This window comes from Zosterops lateralis (genome assembly GCF_965231275.1).
Source record: "Zosterops lateralis genome assembly, chromosome: 6".
NCBI classification, from domain to species: domain Eukaryota; kingdom Metazoa; phylum Chordata; class Aves; order Passeriformes; family Zosteropidae; genus Zosterops; species Zosterops lateralis.
The window spans coordinates 57,807,248-57,824,646 of record NC_139761.1 but is presented as its reverse complement, the minus strand read 5'-3'; the positions used below and the strand labels follow the sequence as shown (position 1 = coordinate 57,824,646).

Here is a 17,399-nt window from a genome sequence, read left to right as displayed (position 1 = left end):
ATTTTATTGAGCTCCCCACCAGCTTAGGCCAATGTGTAGAAAGTTAACTCAGCTGGACAATCTACAAAATACTGCTTTGAAAATCATTATTGTCCCTCTGCATTCTTAAATTATGATACCACCTTATCCCAAGGACTTCTAATAGTCAGAATTCATAAAAGATGGGAATGTTTTTTACAAGTAAATTTATATTTTTTTTGTTACAAGTTGCTATTTTTGATTATAGACTTTAAAATAATAGGAAACACCCTTCGAAGTTGTGGACATGATAAATGAAATTTACAGCATTAAAAAACAAAAAGCAAACCAAAAAAACAACCCCAAAACCACACACACACACACACACGCACACAAAAAACCAAAAAAACCCCCCAAAAAACCCCCAAAAAACCAAACAAAAAACCAACCAACCAAAAAAAAACCCCACCACCACCAACCCCCCCCACAAACCCCCCCAAAAAAACAAAAACAAAAACAAAAACAAAACAAAACAAACCCAAAACAAAACAAAAACAAAAAAAACCCAAAACAAAACAAAAACAAAAACAAACAAACAAAAAAACCCCAAACAAAACCCAAAAACCCACAAAAGGAGGAGAAGAGCTTTTACAGAAACCTCATATGACAGACTAGAGAGGAAGTAAGTGAAATTCCAAAGAAAGGACATTACACTAAGAGCCAGCTGCTCTGTATCTTTACAGAAGTTAAAACAGGATCCCTTCTAAAGAGTTTTAAACTCACCTGATAAAATACCACAGAAATTATGCGTACGGCAAATAACTGAAAATGTAGAAGAACTGTGAGGCAGGAGCAAGGCAGGATTACCACCTTCCCCAGGGTTTTACTGCTTCTTACTTGCTGTAGGGGCACCCTGAGTCCTGCAGCCAAGTGAGGGCGGCCAAGGAGCCAGCATTAACTCCTCGTGGAACCTCATCATTGGTCCTCCCATAGAAACAACTGACAAACTCCTTTGCACCCATTAAAAACCCCTCTCTGCTCATGCCCTCGGGACCTTATTCTGCAAATATAGTGAGGAGAGAATTTGATGTTATTTGCAGAACTCAAAATCAAGCGATGAAATGCCAAAAAAACAGAAAACAAAGCAAAGTTAAGCAACAACAGACACGCCACAGGGATGTTCTTCTACCACTCTGCTGAAACCTGGAATTGGAAAACCAATTTTGCAGTGGCCAGTGATGCTCCCCAGCAAGCCCACTTTCACTTCAGGCTCCCTGATAAATGGAGCGGTGCAGGAGGGCACGCTTTGGAGACAGACAGACACCCCGTCCTGCCCTGAGACACTCAGGAACTCTACGGTCACTTGGGAACACCATGCACAAGGAGGGAGGGAGGGGAAAATAAATAAATAATAAAAAAAAGGCTCTGCTGATGATTGCTTACCAACACAGGACTCCCCGGAAGGAGAGTAGCTTCCATTGTCATGGAAACCGCTTCTGCACTCACAGTGGTACCACCCTGGGAGGTTAACACAGCGTGAATGGTTGTGACACTCAATGATCCCCTCTGCACACTCATCAATATCTGCCTCAGAGAAAAACACAAGCCAGCCAGGAAATTAATTTCCTTTGACACCAATACTGTAGGTTTGTTTTTGATTTTTTTTTAAAAATATCTTATTGGTTTGGAGTTTTTTTTAAAGATTTCCTTTAATAGATGGATCAATGTTTATTACAGTTCCAAACAACAGACATTTAAAGCATGACTCACATAACAACAATAAAGAATAACAATAATACATCATGTAATCTGTTACAGACAAGACAAGACATTCTTTTACACCATAATTTGTTGAAAATGCAAACCAAACATGCAGATTTTTTTGTCCCGTGTTCAATTTTTTGTTTGTGCTGGGTTTTTTTGTTTGCTTTTTTAACTCAGAAATTACATTACATTTAAAGTGTTGCAGAACAGGTTGCCCACTGAAAAGGCAGTTTCAGCAATATTCCTGCTTTATAAACTGCACGTGCCAGGACACCCTGGAAAGAAAAACCATTTCCTTCAGGATTCGTGTTTCCAGCATTCAGCTGGAAATGTTGGCAGCTATCTGGAACTGAAGGTGCTCAGAACACTTCACAAACACTGGTTAATCTCCTTTGTTTACACGATCAAAATAAATACCTGGTACAAGGGTGACAGTGTGTGACAAACAGAAAAAAGCAAGTCCACATTTCAGCTGCAATAAAAGATTTAGCTGGGAAAGAGTGAGGCAAATGACAGCAAGTCTGCAGCAATGGAAAGATACAGCACGATGAATACCCTGCTGAGTTTCAATAAATGTGCTGTTTTTAGAAAGGGCTTCCTCAAATTTCTGTAACATGTTTAATAGAGACTTTGTAATTGCCAGTAACCTTGGCTAATCATGGCTGGCACCTGGCTGCTTCTCCCCTTTGAGCATTTTTCAGCACATTTTGTAGGGTTGTAATTAAAATTAGCAAATTAATTATATGTTAACCTTGTGGTAATTTAAGAAGCCATTATATTTGCATTCCTCTATTCAGATCAAGCTTTTTTTTTTTTTTTTTTTTTTTTTTTTTTGGACAGTTTTCAGCTGGGTAACTTATCAATTAAAAGGAGACTGAATTTATTCCCAAATAATTCCCACTTTCACTCACTGAGGGGTTTTTTAATTTGGCACACTTAAAATGTGCATAAAATTGTGCACACCAAACCAAAAAATCTCGGTGAAAATAGGTTTGGAAACTACATTTAGCTCCACAAGCATCAAAGGACCAATGCCTCGTGATCCTGATGCAAGACTGAGTTAAGGTGATTAACTAACCCCAGAACGTAGCTTTAATCTCAATTTCCAAAATACACTCATCAATATGGTTTCATGGACTGCACTGGAGTCATGTTGATGTGCGTGGAGATCAACTTGAATGAGGCATCCTTCAATACAACCCCATTTTCTTACATATTACAAGCAACACCATAGAGAAGTTCCATTTTTCCTCATTTCAGTACCAATATTTATTCCTGCTGAAATATGGCTGAGAAACCTAAAAAACCCGCCAAGACTCGTGTTCGCCCTCACTCAAGCATGAACCAAGTTGTCTACATAACAGGCTCATAAACACTATTTATCTCCACTTTTATTCAGCTCCCACCCAACAATACAGTCAATTTTTACATGCTTTAAGATCTGTCACTGCTGGCACCTTTCCTGTACTTTGTGGAAGCTAATTTTAGTGTTAAAACACTGCAGGAATCCAGCTGTCCATCAACGGTGAGTGCTGCTTGCAAACTCAGACACTTTCAATTCATTACAGCAAATGGAATTTATAACCACGATCTTTTCACATGTCATGGCTGATAAAACCAGGTTTAATCCTATTTGGAAAGTGAATGACTTTGCTACTGCAGGTCAATTGCAGATGAATTCTTCTTCTTTCCTTTCTTTCCCAGTGTTGGACTGGAGAATGTTTCTGTTTAAAGACTCCTTCCTTGTGTCAGCCCTGTACTGGATCTCTACCTGTTCAATTTTACGTTTTCAGTTTACAAAATCAATAGAGTGTTCCTAAATTTCACTTAAACTAAACTTAAGCCCATTTGAAAGTCTATGATTTAGGCTCATGGCAAAGGACACTGACTGACTAGCAGGCTACTTCTCAGAAAGTCTGCCAGAGCTCCAAAGCTAGGCAGCACTTTACTCAATGGAAGAAGAGCCATTAGCTTATGCCTCTACATTATGTCAAAAAGTAAAACAAGACACAGAACTCTTTCAAGGCTAGATGACTTTACTGTGGCAGTATCATACCTGTTGCAGCTTTTGCTCCCTAATGTGTAGGGAGACACTAACCAATTTCTTCAGCCAGCAGAGCTAGGAAAAAAAGACTTGCTTTCAGTTTTACAGGTTCCTCCTTTACTTCCTCCATCTCCTGAAACCAGGGGAGCTATGCCAGCCTTGTCCTGCCCACACTGGGGGCAGTGGGCAAAGGACAGGAGAAGCTATGGGGGTTTTTTTTGGGGAAAATCTGCCATGACAGACACCACTGCTGATGTGGAAGCAACAAGCAAAAAGCTCTTCAAGCTCTACTTCCTACCACTACCCCTCCTCTTCAGGTTAAGCTCAGCCTTCTCCTGCATACAGGTGCTGGGAGGATGATGCAGGAGAAAGAATGGGGGAAGCAATTTTCCCTCTGCTTCTGCAGCAGGTCAGGATTCCTTTGGGAGCACTAGCATATGAAAAACTTTAATGGCATCCCTGTTGACCTAACACATTATTATTTCTCGAAATGGTGAACATAAACACCAAAAAGGGTTGGAAACACCATGAGGAGCTCTGTAAGCTTCTCTCTCCTATGATCCTGTAAGTTGTTTGTAGCACATGTATAAACACAGGTCTGTGGGAACAGGAAAATGTTGTGGATGTTTTAGAAACTGAGATTTAGGATGCTCAGAGCACCAAGACGGAAAAGCAAATAACAGCTTTATAAAAGTGGTGTGTCATACACCATGACACTATTTAGCTCATTTAATAGACCATTTCCAGCTAGACATCCTATGTCTTTTCAAAACGCTTTTTTTTTTTGAGCATTTCTTCTGCACAGAAAAATGTTGATGTACATAAAAGCCAGTTCAGGGAATTCAGGGAATTAGAATCAATTAACTTCTCTTCATCAATTGCTTTTCCATCTTTAGATTCTAGTACCATATTTGCATATTTGCCTCCGGATAAAAGGCTTTCTCTTTCCAAGTCTGGTTTGGGGTTTTGCTATAGGATTTGAGTTAGATACACACTATTTTTGTGGGTTTTGTGTGTGCAGATGCTTACCAGAATGTCCTATATGTACTTTCTTTCTTAAAGCCATGTTAAGCTGAAATGAAAGTGTATAATTCTGACCTGGGAGTGGAAACAGTGTAGAAATTCTAATCTTTCTTTTAAAGGAGCACATTAAAGCCTGATCAGAAATTCTGTCACTTCACACAGTCCAGAAGAAAGGACTTTTGGGCATCTTTTGGCTGTGCTCCCCTGCTGTAGGTGTTGCCTGCTCTCGGTGCTCCTTGGCAGCAGGATGGGCAGTTTGGTGTGGGATTTCTGCATGTCCCTGTTAGCATCTATATAGTGTAAAATTGAGTGCTTGTGAGAAACTGCCAATTTAATGCGTCCTTGGGAACTGAAAAGTTTTGATGATGATTTAAGTTTGAACTCTCATGTATTTCAGATTCTGTGCTGCCCAGGAGTGCAGTTCTGAGCTCACAGTCAGTGTCACTCAGCTCTGCACAGAGCAGGGACACAAAACAAATCCTTTTCCTGCTGAACACCAAGGACAACTTTCAGGCCCAAAAACACAAACAAGGGTGGGCTGGAGGGAGGAACAAGAAGGATGGGACCTCACAGCCTGGAGCTGGAATTGGACAATTAAACCCCAATATGCAAATGGACCAAAACTCATGAAAGTGTGAGACCTCGTGACTGTTTGTCCACGTTTTTGGGACCATTTTGAGTCCACCTTTGGTGTAGCCCTGCTCAGGCCCTGTTCTGCCCAAGGTGTACCCTAAAGACCTTTCAATAAACACCTACTTTATTCTCTGGCTCTGTCCAGTCTCTGTTCCAGGTCAGCCTTCCCAAGGCATCATCATAATCTTAATTTTCCTCTGCAGTCTCTGGCTAAGTATCTGTGCTCCCTTTGGATTAAGGGTAGTGTTTTTCATTTCTTGCTCTAGTGCAATGTCAGACATGGCTGCTCTCACCACCATGCACTGCTTTTGTAGCTTTTTTTTTCATTTAAGCCTTGTCACAACATCCATGTAAAAGGAGATCTGGTACAAACCATCCTTTAGCCTGCTCTTACCCCACTCAGTCATTTCACTGCCATTAGTAGAGAATGTTAATTGATCTGGCCACACCCCACTATAGTGGATCTGCAAATGCTCACAAATGTCAGAGTTTTGTATCAAAGAATAAAGGCACTAGTTGGTTTCCTATAAGCTCTTGCAGGATATTAATCCTGTCCTTTAAGGACAAGTCCATAATTTTTACTTTTAGCAGCTTCTTGCATTATTCATAGAGGTATTTATGCAGACAAGATAAATAGGATAATTTATCTCAAAATAAAACACAATGGCTTCAGAACCCTGTGAGAAGGTAAAATTAAAATAATTCAATCTTTTCTAATGCTCCATCACATTTAAGTCACTGTGTGATAATACTAAAAGGAAAACTGTTCAGTGTCATGTAACAGCCAGCAATCTACAGCCTCAATGAGACAGAAGAGCTTTATTGTAAAAGTGTCTATTCATCAAACCATTATTGTATTCTTTCTTATGCAAAAAATATACATTCCTTATCTTTAGTTTCCACCAGCTAGGAGACCTATAAGCAGGAAAAGCATGTGCTAACAAGAGAGGATCACACAGGTCTCAAGCTTTCTGAATTAAAATTGTACTTTGAAAGCTGACTCCATTGCTTCCAGAGCACTTCAGCTTTGTTTTCCACATCATAGTATTTTTCTTCAACACAAAAACATCAGAAAAATGCACCCAGCCAATTGAGGCATTAGTTGTATTTAAAAGACAGCCTCTTCTCATCTCCTGCTCCAGCCTAAGCCTCACTTCCAGAATACAGAGATAGCAAGAAAGGGGTAGCACTGACAGCACTCTGCAAAGAGTGTCCCTGCTGCAAAGGATTCATTCCACTATTTCAAATAAACCCTGAAAGCAAAGACAATCACTTTGGATGAGAACAAATGAAAAAATCTCTTTCTCTCCAAAAAACTCCAACAAACCTTCCCACCTGCCTAGCTCTCCAGCTTTACATAAACTCCTATAAAGGCTGAATTTTATCCTTTATTATTAACCATTAAAATACAGTATATTTTTTATATTGTTAAATCCCTCTATTGGCTTTGACAGTTCACTATAAGAGGAGTCTGCCTGTATTTTCAAAACATATGCAATGCAAAACAGAAACACTCCCAGTCAAAGTAGGAGAGGCTAAAACTCTCTGACCTCCTCACAGGTTTGCAGCCCAGTGTGCCTGGAATACCAAGGTGACAGCTGGTATTGCAATTTAGCTGTTAAACCAATGGTAACTCAGAGAACACAGGTAACTCTGTCATTAAGTTACATTTGGGTAATGACTGGTGGCTGCTGCTCAGCCTCATGGGGCCACTTCACCCTGAAGACAACAGATATACTGAAACACCAGGAAGGACAGGAAGGACACCTGAGAATTATCCACTGGCATTTTTAATCATAAAATTTCTCAGGAAATTTTCCAGTGACATTCAACCTCATTTTTAATTATGTTCATTTTCACTCATTAGGAGATCCTAGGCAAACAGTCAACACCAAATAACATATTCCTCTCTCTTCAGAAGCTGTGGCTGTTTTCACAGGCTGATTTTAATTGCTTTATATTTATATTGGCCCTTCCAGTTCCTTCTTGGGCAGGAACAGTTTTGTCTCTATAAATGGTAGAGGCTTTGGTCCATTTTCCTATTTTGAGGACACAGTGGTAAGCCATAAAATTTTAAATTTGTTAAGACAGTGAATAAAACTCACATTCACAAATAATCAACCCCACACAAACAGTTTAATAGTACTATCTGGCTTTCAGGGATGAAATATGTGCCCACCATCCTTTATAATTAAAGAACAGCTGTAATATGCTTTATTGCATAATTTTGGACTACTATAAAATATTTTAAAAATATAAAGATTTTTAATAATTTGAAACTCACATGCAAATTCAGAATGATGATTTCACCAAGAATAAACAGAATAAACCAATATCAAAATAATAACACTGAGTAGTTGTACAAGCATTTTCTAAGATTAATTATTTTAATATATAACATCTAATTTATAGAAATTCATTTTAGTACTTGATATATTTATACACAGCACAAGATGATGTCTTTATGACTTTAGTGCATGTCTCTCTCATACCCTCGTATTCATCAATTTTCACACTAAATATGCAGCACACTTGGAGCATGCAACTGAAAGATCCTGGATCATTCAAAGAAATCCCACTGGAGGTGAAAGAATTTTTCTTTCTCATAGTTGAAGATTACTGGGTGATGTAGGACACAAAAACTGGAATGAGATCATTCAGCAGAAAGCCTGGCAGGGTAAAGAACTATTTCATATTTAGTATTGCATTTGAGCTCTCATTGCAAACAGGATTTTAATGATCACTCCACAAGCCAGAAACAGATTGTGCTCACAATTAGCAGGTTAAATTTCAACCTGAGGCAGAGACTTTCTGTCAAATTTGAGGCTGATGGTCAATACATCTCTCAAACCACATCACCCTGAAAGCAGCAGGGCTTCCAGCCCAGTATTTCATGCATTCCAGCTCTTGGAACAATAGTGGCAGTCAAGCATAATGTGGCTGGTTTGAAGATGGGCATGAGGAACACACAGGTCAAAAGAACCTGTTTGCCAGCTCCAGCCATTGCTGAATTAATGACACTGAACTTCAGGACAGAAGTACAACTCATTGTCTACTAACATTTCGTACCTGTTGGCAGTATCCTACAGTTCTCCAGGAATGTCCTTTCTTACTCCTTTTGACATCATGCTGTTCCTGAAGATTCTGGAGCACTTTGTCAGGACCCCAAATCTAGTATTTTTCTACCTATTTAGGAATAGTGTGTGGTCTTCATGCTGCAGTTACCCATCAGTAAATCAACCTGGTAGCATTTCTGCACAGAAACTGAACTGCAGACCACTAGTGAATCATAGACCACCATGATTTAATTTATATAACATATAATAATACATATTTACTGGTAGTGTGCAATTAACAGGTGAGATAAATAAGGCAGAGAGAGACACAAAGAACTTTCCAAAGTCATCCAAAGCCGAACTGTGAGAAACTTCTCAATTGTGCAATTCCAGTCCACTGTCCTGCCCTTTAGGTCACCATTCTCTATTCCCTATAAAAAAATTCTCAAGCAACCAGGTAGAGGCAAGGCCAACCTTCCCTACCTTCCTGATTCATGAACACAAGCTTTATTTTTTAAGAATATTCAGTACCTTCATCCACGACTGCTCATTCAATTAAATTGTGAACCTGGCGTTGTATCTGCATATATTATATATGAGCAACTACTCAGAGCATTAGATATGTATACTAGAATAAAATGAAACCCAAGATCAATAGGAGAGGTCTGTTGCGTCAGTGGACTTCAATCAATGGAGCCCTCAGTACACACAGGTATTCTTCTACACAGCCAGGATTACACAGATTTTTAAAAAGTTCAAACCTTTTACTAAAGCAAACTACTTTCACATACACAGCTGCTTTAAGCCTACTGAAAGCATAACTGCTGTAAATTCAGATTCTTTCACAGTGACGGGCAAAACCATACTAAAACTTACTACAGACTGCACAGTTACATTTCAGATAATCTGCATGGCAAAATGCATGAAGTGTCTCATAAGAAGACTGATCTATCAATGAGAATAAACAGCACTTTTGGCAAGCGATTTTGGCATCCTGAGACCAAAGAGCTGCACATTCTTTGCCAAGATCACAAAAGGATCTTAATCACAAAATGATTATCCTTAAATAATCACCTAAAGAGGACACAAATCTGTCCCCTTTAGGTGATTATTTAAGGATAATCACCTAAGGGGGACAGATGGTAAGACAAAACAGCTGATGGGTGCCAAGCAGCTGGAACACAGCTTGGCACAAGAGGAACTGGGGGTCCTGCTGGACACCAAGTTGAACATGAACCAGGAAAATGACTCTGCTGTGGATAAGGTTTATGGTGCCTTCAGCTGCATTAAATAAAGTATTTAATGCCAGCAGGGTGAGGGAGGGGATCCTTCCCACTGCTCAGCTGCTGAGGCCACACCTGAAGTGCTGGAGCCAGTTCTGACCTCCCCAGCACAAGAGAGAGATAGAACAGCAGAGGAAAGACAAACCTGTGGGTTTTTTGTCTTCTTTTCTTCTGTCAGAGCTGGGATTAAATGCTCAAGAGACTGAGTTCATGTTCAGACTCACATGTTTATTAATTCTTATCTACAGTCTCACAAGCTGTGAGTTCTAGCTAATAAAGTGAAAAATGTCTCTGTGTGTTTACAAGATCTTTACAAGGCCTTTTAAGCACAAACTGTCCAGTTATGAAATGACACTTAAATTATTTTTACTTTTAACCCAATAACCAACCACCCATGGCCCACAATGCAGACTTTTCTATTCAATTACAAAACACCACCCAGACCCATGAAGGAGAAGGTGAAAAGGGACTGGCCTCTGTCCTAAAACCTCCCTCTTGCTTTATACATGTATTACTATATTCTAAACCCTTAAACTCTGAGTTTTCCACCCTGTGATATCACACACTTCTATTCAAACTCCACACCCACAATCCCAGTGCTGTCACTCAATTTTGGGAGCCTTTTCCATGGCCTCAGGTGAAATGCAGTGTTTGCTTGGGGTTCAGTGCCTGTCAGAAAGTCTGAAATTCTCAGTGCCCAGGTTTCCAACAACCCTTGGGACATGAGGATGAGTGAGGGCTGGGGCATCTCTGCCAGGGGGAAAGGCTGAGAGAGCTGGGCCTGATTATCCTGGAGAGGAGAAGGCTCAGAGGGGATCCTGCAGACACAGATAAACACCCAAAGGGAAGTGCCCAGAGGATGGAGCCAAGGTCCTGCCAGCAGTGCCCAGTGACAGGACAGGGCCCATGGGCACAAAGTGAACACCAGGAAACACTCCTGCAGTGTGAGGCTGCCCAGGGAAGCTGTAGGATCTCCATCCCTGGATATTTCCGGACGTGGTCCTGGGCTCCAGTGGCTATAGCTGAGCAGTGGGGTTGGACAAGGTGATCCCAGAGTCCCTGTCAACCTCAGCCCTTCTGCCACTCCCTGATTCTGCCTCAGAAGGAATGCTCACCTGAATGAAAACTGATAACTGCACAGGCTGCAGATTGCTTCATCAGAGCCACAGAAGATGAATGAAACCTCTCATGAGAGAGGACACTGACAAACAGCATTCTCCACCCAGCTCCAACCCAGCAGCTGTCTGCAACCCAGTGCATTGCACAAAAGGAATCATTCAGGTGACACTGGCTCTGTGTGTAAAAGCTTCATGGATGAGCCTCAGCATTATTACCCAGTGCCATCAGACTTCATGCACAATCTCTAGGTACAATGCATAAGCAATATATCACTCCATCTAGCACTTGAAATGCTCAGTTTCAACATCAAAGAGTGATAGAAATAGCCTGTTATCTTATCTGGAACATCCCATGACAGGGAATAGATGTTCCCTTCCATAAATTCTTCGGTGATTTGCCTCAAAACCAGTTTTAGAACAACTCACATGATGAGTCCTCCCCCACTTCATTGAGATTATTTTTCAGCCCAGTAGTGCACAGTGTTAGGAAGTTCTTTTGATTAGTTTGAGCCCTTCTATGAGTATATCAAAACAGCACTTGTCAAAACAACTTCACTGCTAACAGGAGGCAGCAGCTGATGAGAAAATAATAAAGAGCAGATTTTCTTCACTATGGATGGAGTGTCAGTCACACTCCTTAAAATTCCCATGCATACCATTGTGCCAAAGGGCACAAGGAGCAAATCCAAATTATAGGTTTAGATTATAATAGTGTGCACACCCTATAGCGCCCCTGAGAATTTGATAATAATGAGAAATATTCTCAATTAGTTTTGTTTTTTTTTAAATCTTGAACTGATGAACAGCTTCAGAAAAGCATTTTCATTCATGCAGTAATAAATTCTCCCAAGGAAGCAAATCCCCAAACAAGCAGTATAAAATGAGCCCTTGAAATCATAAGCAGAATAATGTAAAGCTCTCTGCATCCTTAATTAGGGATGAAAATGGTTCAGGAAGGGCTGATCAATAAAGTGCAAGTGATAAAAACATGTACTTTTGGAGAATGTGTGAACACAGTTTCATAAAAAGATGAAATCTGTGGTGGGTCTTCCACACAGCACACAGGACTGCACTGCTCTCACCAAGGGAAGATCCCCAGCCACTTTGGAATACATATATTTATTTCTGATAGTAGGAAGGATGCACAAAAAAGACCCTGTAATAGACACCAAATGACAGAAGCCTGGAAGGGCTGCTGAAGAGAAATCCAGACTCTTGCCCCACTTTGTCTATCTCCTTGTGTTCATCATGCAGGTAAAAGTCACTCTCTATTTTGGTCTACCTGAACTTTCTCCAGCCCCAGCACCTTTCATCTGTCACCCACCAAGTGCAGCTAAATTTATCCAGATCTGTCACACCATAAGCAGTCACAAAAAAGCATAAAAAGCACTTTGGTGTTGTGATTTCCCATGCCCAACCCAGGAAGTCTGAGGAACATGAAATAAGTGTGCTTTCACTGTGCCACATTTGACTTCACTACATCATCAGAGTCAGCACATTGCCAAAAAATCCACAAAAACTTACTAAACCAACACAAGGTATCCACTGACAACCTTCAGAATAAAGGTGAGGATTCATCCCATGTGCTCAACTGCCCTGTGCCAGCTCAGCCGTCAATGAGCTGATAAAGGCTTTAAAATAGTGACTGCCTAATATCCTGTTTCCTTCAGCACCTCAAATCAGAATTTGTCACAGTGTTAAACTTATTTGCTCTGTAGAATACGTTTAAAAACTGTAATATTTATACGTTCTTTCAATCAAGCTAGAAAGATTTCTCCCCCTGAAAACACAAAATTCCAAAAGTCTTAAAACCCTTCCTAAAGGGAATTTCCCATTTCCCATGCATTTCTAAATCTAATTATGGAGAGTAAAGGATACCAGTGTCTGTACAACCACAATGTTGCATCCAGTGTTCCTTCCAGGTGAAAAACTCAGTCATTACTCCATTACTGTTACCCTTCTTTTTAAATAGTGCAATGAATATTTCCAAATAAATAAGAAGTGCCTTTTCCCTTAGCATAAAATGTGCTTTTTGAAAGCGTATGCTTTCTCTTTCAATGTTAATTACAGATTGAATTCCTAACTTCACTAAACCATTAGTTCTGACTTTGATCAGACTCCAGTTTCCCCAGCCTGGGTGCTGCTTCAGACATCAATAATTCTAATTAAACCAACTCTGAGATATGACTGCATCATTTCTCTAAGCAATTAAAAATGTGCAACTGAAGTAAGTAGAAAATTTTAAAATGAAAGCCAGTAGACTCAATAATAATAATATTACTACTAATAATATTACTACTACTAATAATAATATTGTTATCATTGTTATACATTGCATTTCTATATTGTTCTTCCTCCTGCGATCTCAAAATACTTCTTAAAAGCACAACACTTGGTTATGAAAAGAAAAATATAAAAAGCCTCTGTTTATTTGATTGTCTCAAAGGGGTTTAATTATTCATGATGAAGATACAGTCACTGCTTGCTGCATGAGTAAGACCTCCACTCACTAAACCCACACATTTACCCAAATAGGTTTTGTGCCCTTTTTTTCATTAAATTAACCAAGTTCTATAACACCTAAGTTGAATTCAACTGTTTTCATTAGCATTTCCAAAGGAAGGAGTTCCTCACAGTAGCTGGTTTTACAATTTGAAGACCACAATATAATTTACTCTCTTCAAATGCACCAACCTATAGAAGAAGTGTCCTCAAAAAATGTACCTGCAAAAGCTGGCACAGAGATTTTACTGGGCTAGGAGGATCACCCTGAACTTTGTAGGATCACCTTGAACTTTGTAGGATCTCCAACAGCTACATGGTCTCAATTTTAGTGCTTGGTGGGCTTGGGATGGCTGGAAAGACTCGGGGAATCTGGCTAGAGATGAGTAAATTTGGGATTAGAAGCAACACCTACCTGGGGTTGAACACTGGTGCTACTGCTGCCCCTGTGTTTAATCTCCAAAGATCTCCCTGCATTTCTGTTCATATGCAAGGAATTATTTTTGATACTACAAAAACCTTTAGTAGCTCTTCTTATGCACTTCAGATAGTATGCAGACAAAAGAATGGATGTACAAAATGCTGTCATTTTACAAAGAGATTTCATATATGGATATAACTATGTGCACAGCTTGTGTTTCAGAGCTTCATTTTCAGTGAAACGAGGCTGATTTGTAGCACAGGGGTAGCAAAACATTAAAAAACTCCAAAACAAACAAGCAAACAAACAAAACCCCCTCAACAAATAAAAAAAGTGGGCATCTCCTAAAAGAAGCTGCTCTATGCATATTTATGTGTAGGCCTCATTTCATGCCTGAGATGTTTTGGTTTTCTGCATTTCCTTTCCCAGGGAATTTTCTGTAAACAAGAGACATGTTTACATAAACTGTACCTATGTTTTCATTTTTCCTAGGAGGGACTTCTTCTTGATGTCCCTCTGCTCTGACCAGTGTGATTGAAGAGGTTTGTCCCTGTTTCACCAATTGAATTGGTCTGTGTAGAATAGTATAAAAAGGGAGACACATCCCAAAAATAAAGGAGTCATTTTCAGCCTTCTGAAGTCAGAGTCTGTGTCATTGTGGTGTAAAACAGCGTCATTTATGCATTTAGGAGCAAGACTGACTTTGAGGGGGGAAAAAAGTCAGTGTAAACAGAGCACTTATCCTGTCCCTTTAGATTTCTTCCCTTAATTGTGTTGGATATGCAAGTTTCTTCAGAGACAGATCAGAGACTGGTGACAACTGTGACTCATGTCACCAACAGGGAGAACAGCAGTGGTGGCTCAGCCATGAACATCAGAGGACGTCAGCAAGAAAAGGGTTGTAGGGGAAACTGTTCCACAGCAGAAAATTTGACCTCAGCTAACAAATAGCAACAGGTAGTGGAAATTACTCTTAGGGCCACATGAGATCACCTAATATGCCTCAGCCTGGAAGATTTAAATCACTTGAGAGTCAGTAAAAAAGATCCTGACTGCCTGACAGTGACTTAGGGCAATGGTGGCTCTAAACCAGATGAGCCCTAAAGTATCAGTAAAGCATGTGGCATGCAATTGGCAAGGAACCTGGGACCACCAAAGCAGAATATAAAATATCTGCCTTTCCAAAACAAGGTTTTCACAGCTTGTGAAACACAGCAGAGAAAAGGCAAAACGCGAGATGTGCATTTTATTTGGTTCTTAACGTGTGCCAACTTAGAAATCCTGCAGACTGTAATCCAAATTTAAGAAAAACAGTAAAAGAAGATGCTTTCTGCACTTATCCTTCAGATACCTAACATATTACTCCAAAATTCACCAGCCTTTTAGATGCAAACCTTATTTTCTTTAATATCTAGTCAAACATACTGATTTAGTATTTTTGTTTAAGATGGGGTCATCAATTATACTCCTATGGAGACTTAGTAAAATCACCTTATTTTCCAGTAACTAAAAATCTGGTCACTCACGGATTTTCAGTTATAGGAATAATTGTAGTTCAAACCACACCATCAGTGGAGAGTTGGGTGCTTTCATTGGGGCTAGCATTCATCTAACACCTCCTTCAGATGCCTCCTTAGGAGAGGATGCACCACGCATTGAAAACACCTATTTCTCTCCACTCACTGTAACTACCTCAAGGCAGACAGCCATGATCTCTCTCATTAGAACAGGGTAAGAACAACTCTATTTCAGCTGGCAAAGCATGAATCTACATGAGAAAGAGTCAATGACAACTGTGTTGAAGGGGTCACAAATGTAAATTAAATGTGTCAGAAACTCAGACTAATTTGGACTGGGTGGGCTGTCAGTGGTCTCTGGACCTGTATCCAGCAGGGTCCATGGCGAGAGCAAACCATGAGCTGGAGGTGTGGAAAACTGTTGCTTTTCATCATTTTTTTCTGCCAGGGTAGGAATTAAATGTTCAAGATGGTGTTTCTTGTTCAGACTCAGATGTTTATTAATTGTTATTTATATTACAGTCTCAGAAACTGTGAGTTCTACAGCACTTCAAGCTAGCAAACTAAAAATGGCCCCTATCTCTCTCTCTCTCTCTCCAAGGCCTGTTAAGGATAAACTGTCCAATTAAGAAATGACATCTCAATTATTTTTACTTTTAACCCAATAACCAACCACCCATGGCCCACAATGCAGACTTTTCTATCCAATTACAAAACACCACCCAGAGCCATGAAGGAGAAGGTGAAAAAGAAGGACTGGCCTCTGTCCTAAAACCTCCCTCTTGCTTTATATATATATTACTATATTCTAAACCCTTAAACTCTGAGTTTTCCACCCTGTGATATCACACACTTCTATTCAAACTCCACACCCACAATCCCAGTGCTGTCACTCAATTTTGGAAGCCTTTCCTAAGGCCACAGATGAAATGCAGTGTTTGCTTGGGGGTCAGTGCCTGTGAGCACAGAAAGTCTGAAATCCTCAGTGCCCAGGTTTCCAACAGAAACCCACCCTGTTCCTGTTTAGATGTGTCCCCCGGAGAAGCTCCCTGCAGGAGCAGCAGTGACAAGGGGACAGAGCACACCAGCTGTGAGGAACAGCTCCAGACACCCATGGGAGGCACCTCTCAGAAAGCTGAACATAAATTTGAAGGGCTCATCTTCAGGGCATGTAGACAAGTAAGTTACTGAGGCTGTTTTGGCCTCTTTAATGGTCCAGTGGGAAACCCTGGATGGAGGAAGGAGTTTAAAAGCTATGAAAACCAGGTTTCTAACAATGCTTTAAGGGAGCGTTATATTTTACAGTAAGCCTGCTTTTTATTTTCCTTTTATCCATTTTTATATCTTCCTGCTTTCTTCCTTCCTTTTTTATTTTCTGATATAGAATAAGAAGTTCATGTGACAATATAAAGAAAAGTTAGCACAAGGAAGAATACTCCACACACCATGCAACACAAATGCTGCCATTTTACAGACCATGCTTTGAGCTGTGTCCTAGGCTGGCTCTTCTTTGGTTGCTCTGACTATTCCAGAAAAGCACTCCTACCCTTTCAAAGTCAAACAACCCACACATGTTCTGCTGGCAAAACCTTGATCAAGTTTCTTGCCTCTGGCACCTCCCAGCGATCACTCATCACCTCCCTTGAATTCTCTTTTTTTTCCCACTAACACCTATGTAAGACAGTTTTTGGCCTAAGCACACATAGAACACTCCTCCATTTCCAAGATGGGACTAGAATCTTCTGAACTACTTTAGGAGCTTTCATATTTCATAATCTTTCTCATCAAAGTTTAAATTTTTGCCTTCATTTATATTGCTTTTACTCAAAGGTGTCTCTTTTGGCCCTGTTAGAATACTGAAAACATGAAGTCAGAACTGGATTTCCTAGGAAGAACTGAATATTTATGCCTTTATTTTTCAGGTTCACTTTGATGCTTAAAAAATATTTTAAAAATAAAATGGCTTCCTTTATTTATGGCCACCAAAATAACACAGAGTGTACAAAGAAATCCCTTTTCCAATCTCTGCCAGCCCTGGAGCTATCTACAGCAGCTCTTTCATGACACACAAGCAGGAAAG

At 40.0% G+C, this 17,399-nt stretch overlaps 1 protein-coding gene across 1 annotated transcript in view; it reads right to left on the bottom strand.

The window, feature by feature from the left end:
• Positions 1–17,399, bottom strand: part of NELL1 (neural EGFL like 1) — a gene marked incomplete at its 5' end in the record, with an annotated part of 282,538 nt that overhangs the window by 18,934 nt on the left and 246,205 nt on the right. Inside the window, one exon of the mRNA XM_083862654.1 lies at positions 1,402–1,542. Coding sequence (XP_083718780.1) covers positions 1,402–1,542 — 141 coding nt within the window. The remainder of the gene's footprint in view (positions 1–1,401; positions 1,543–17,399) is intronic.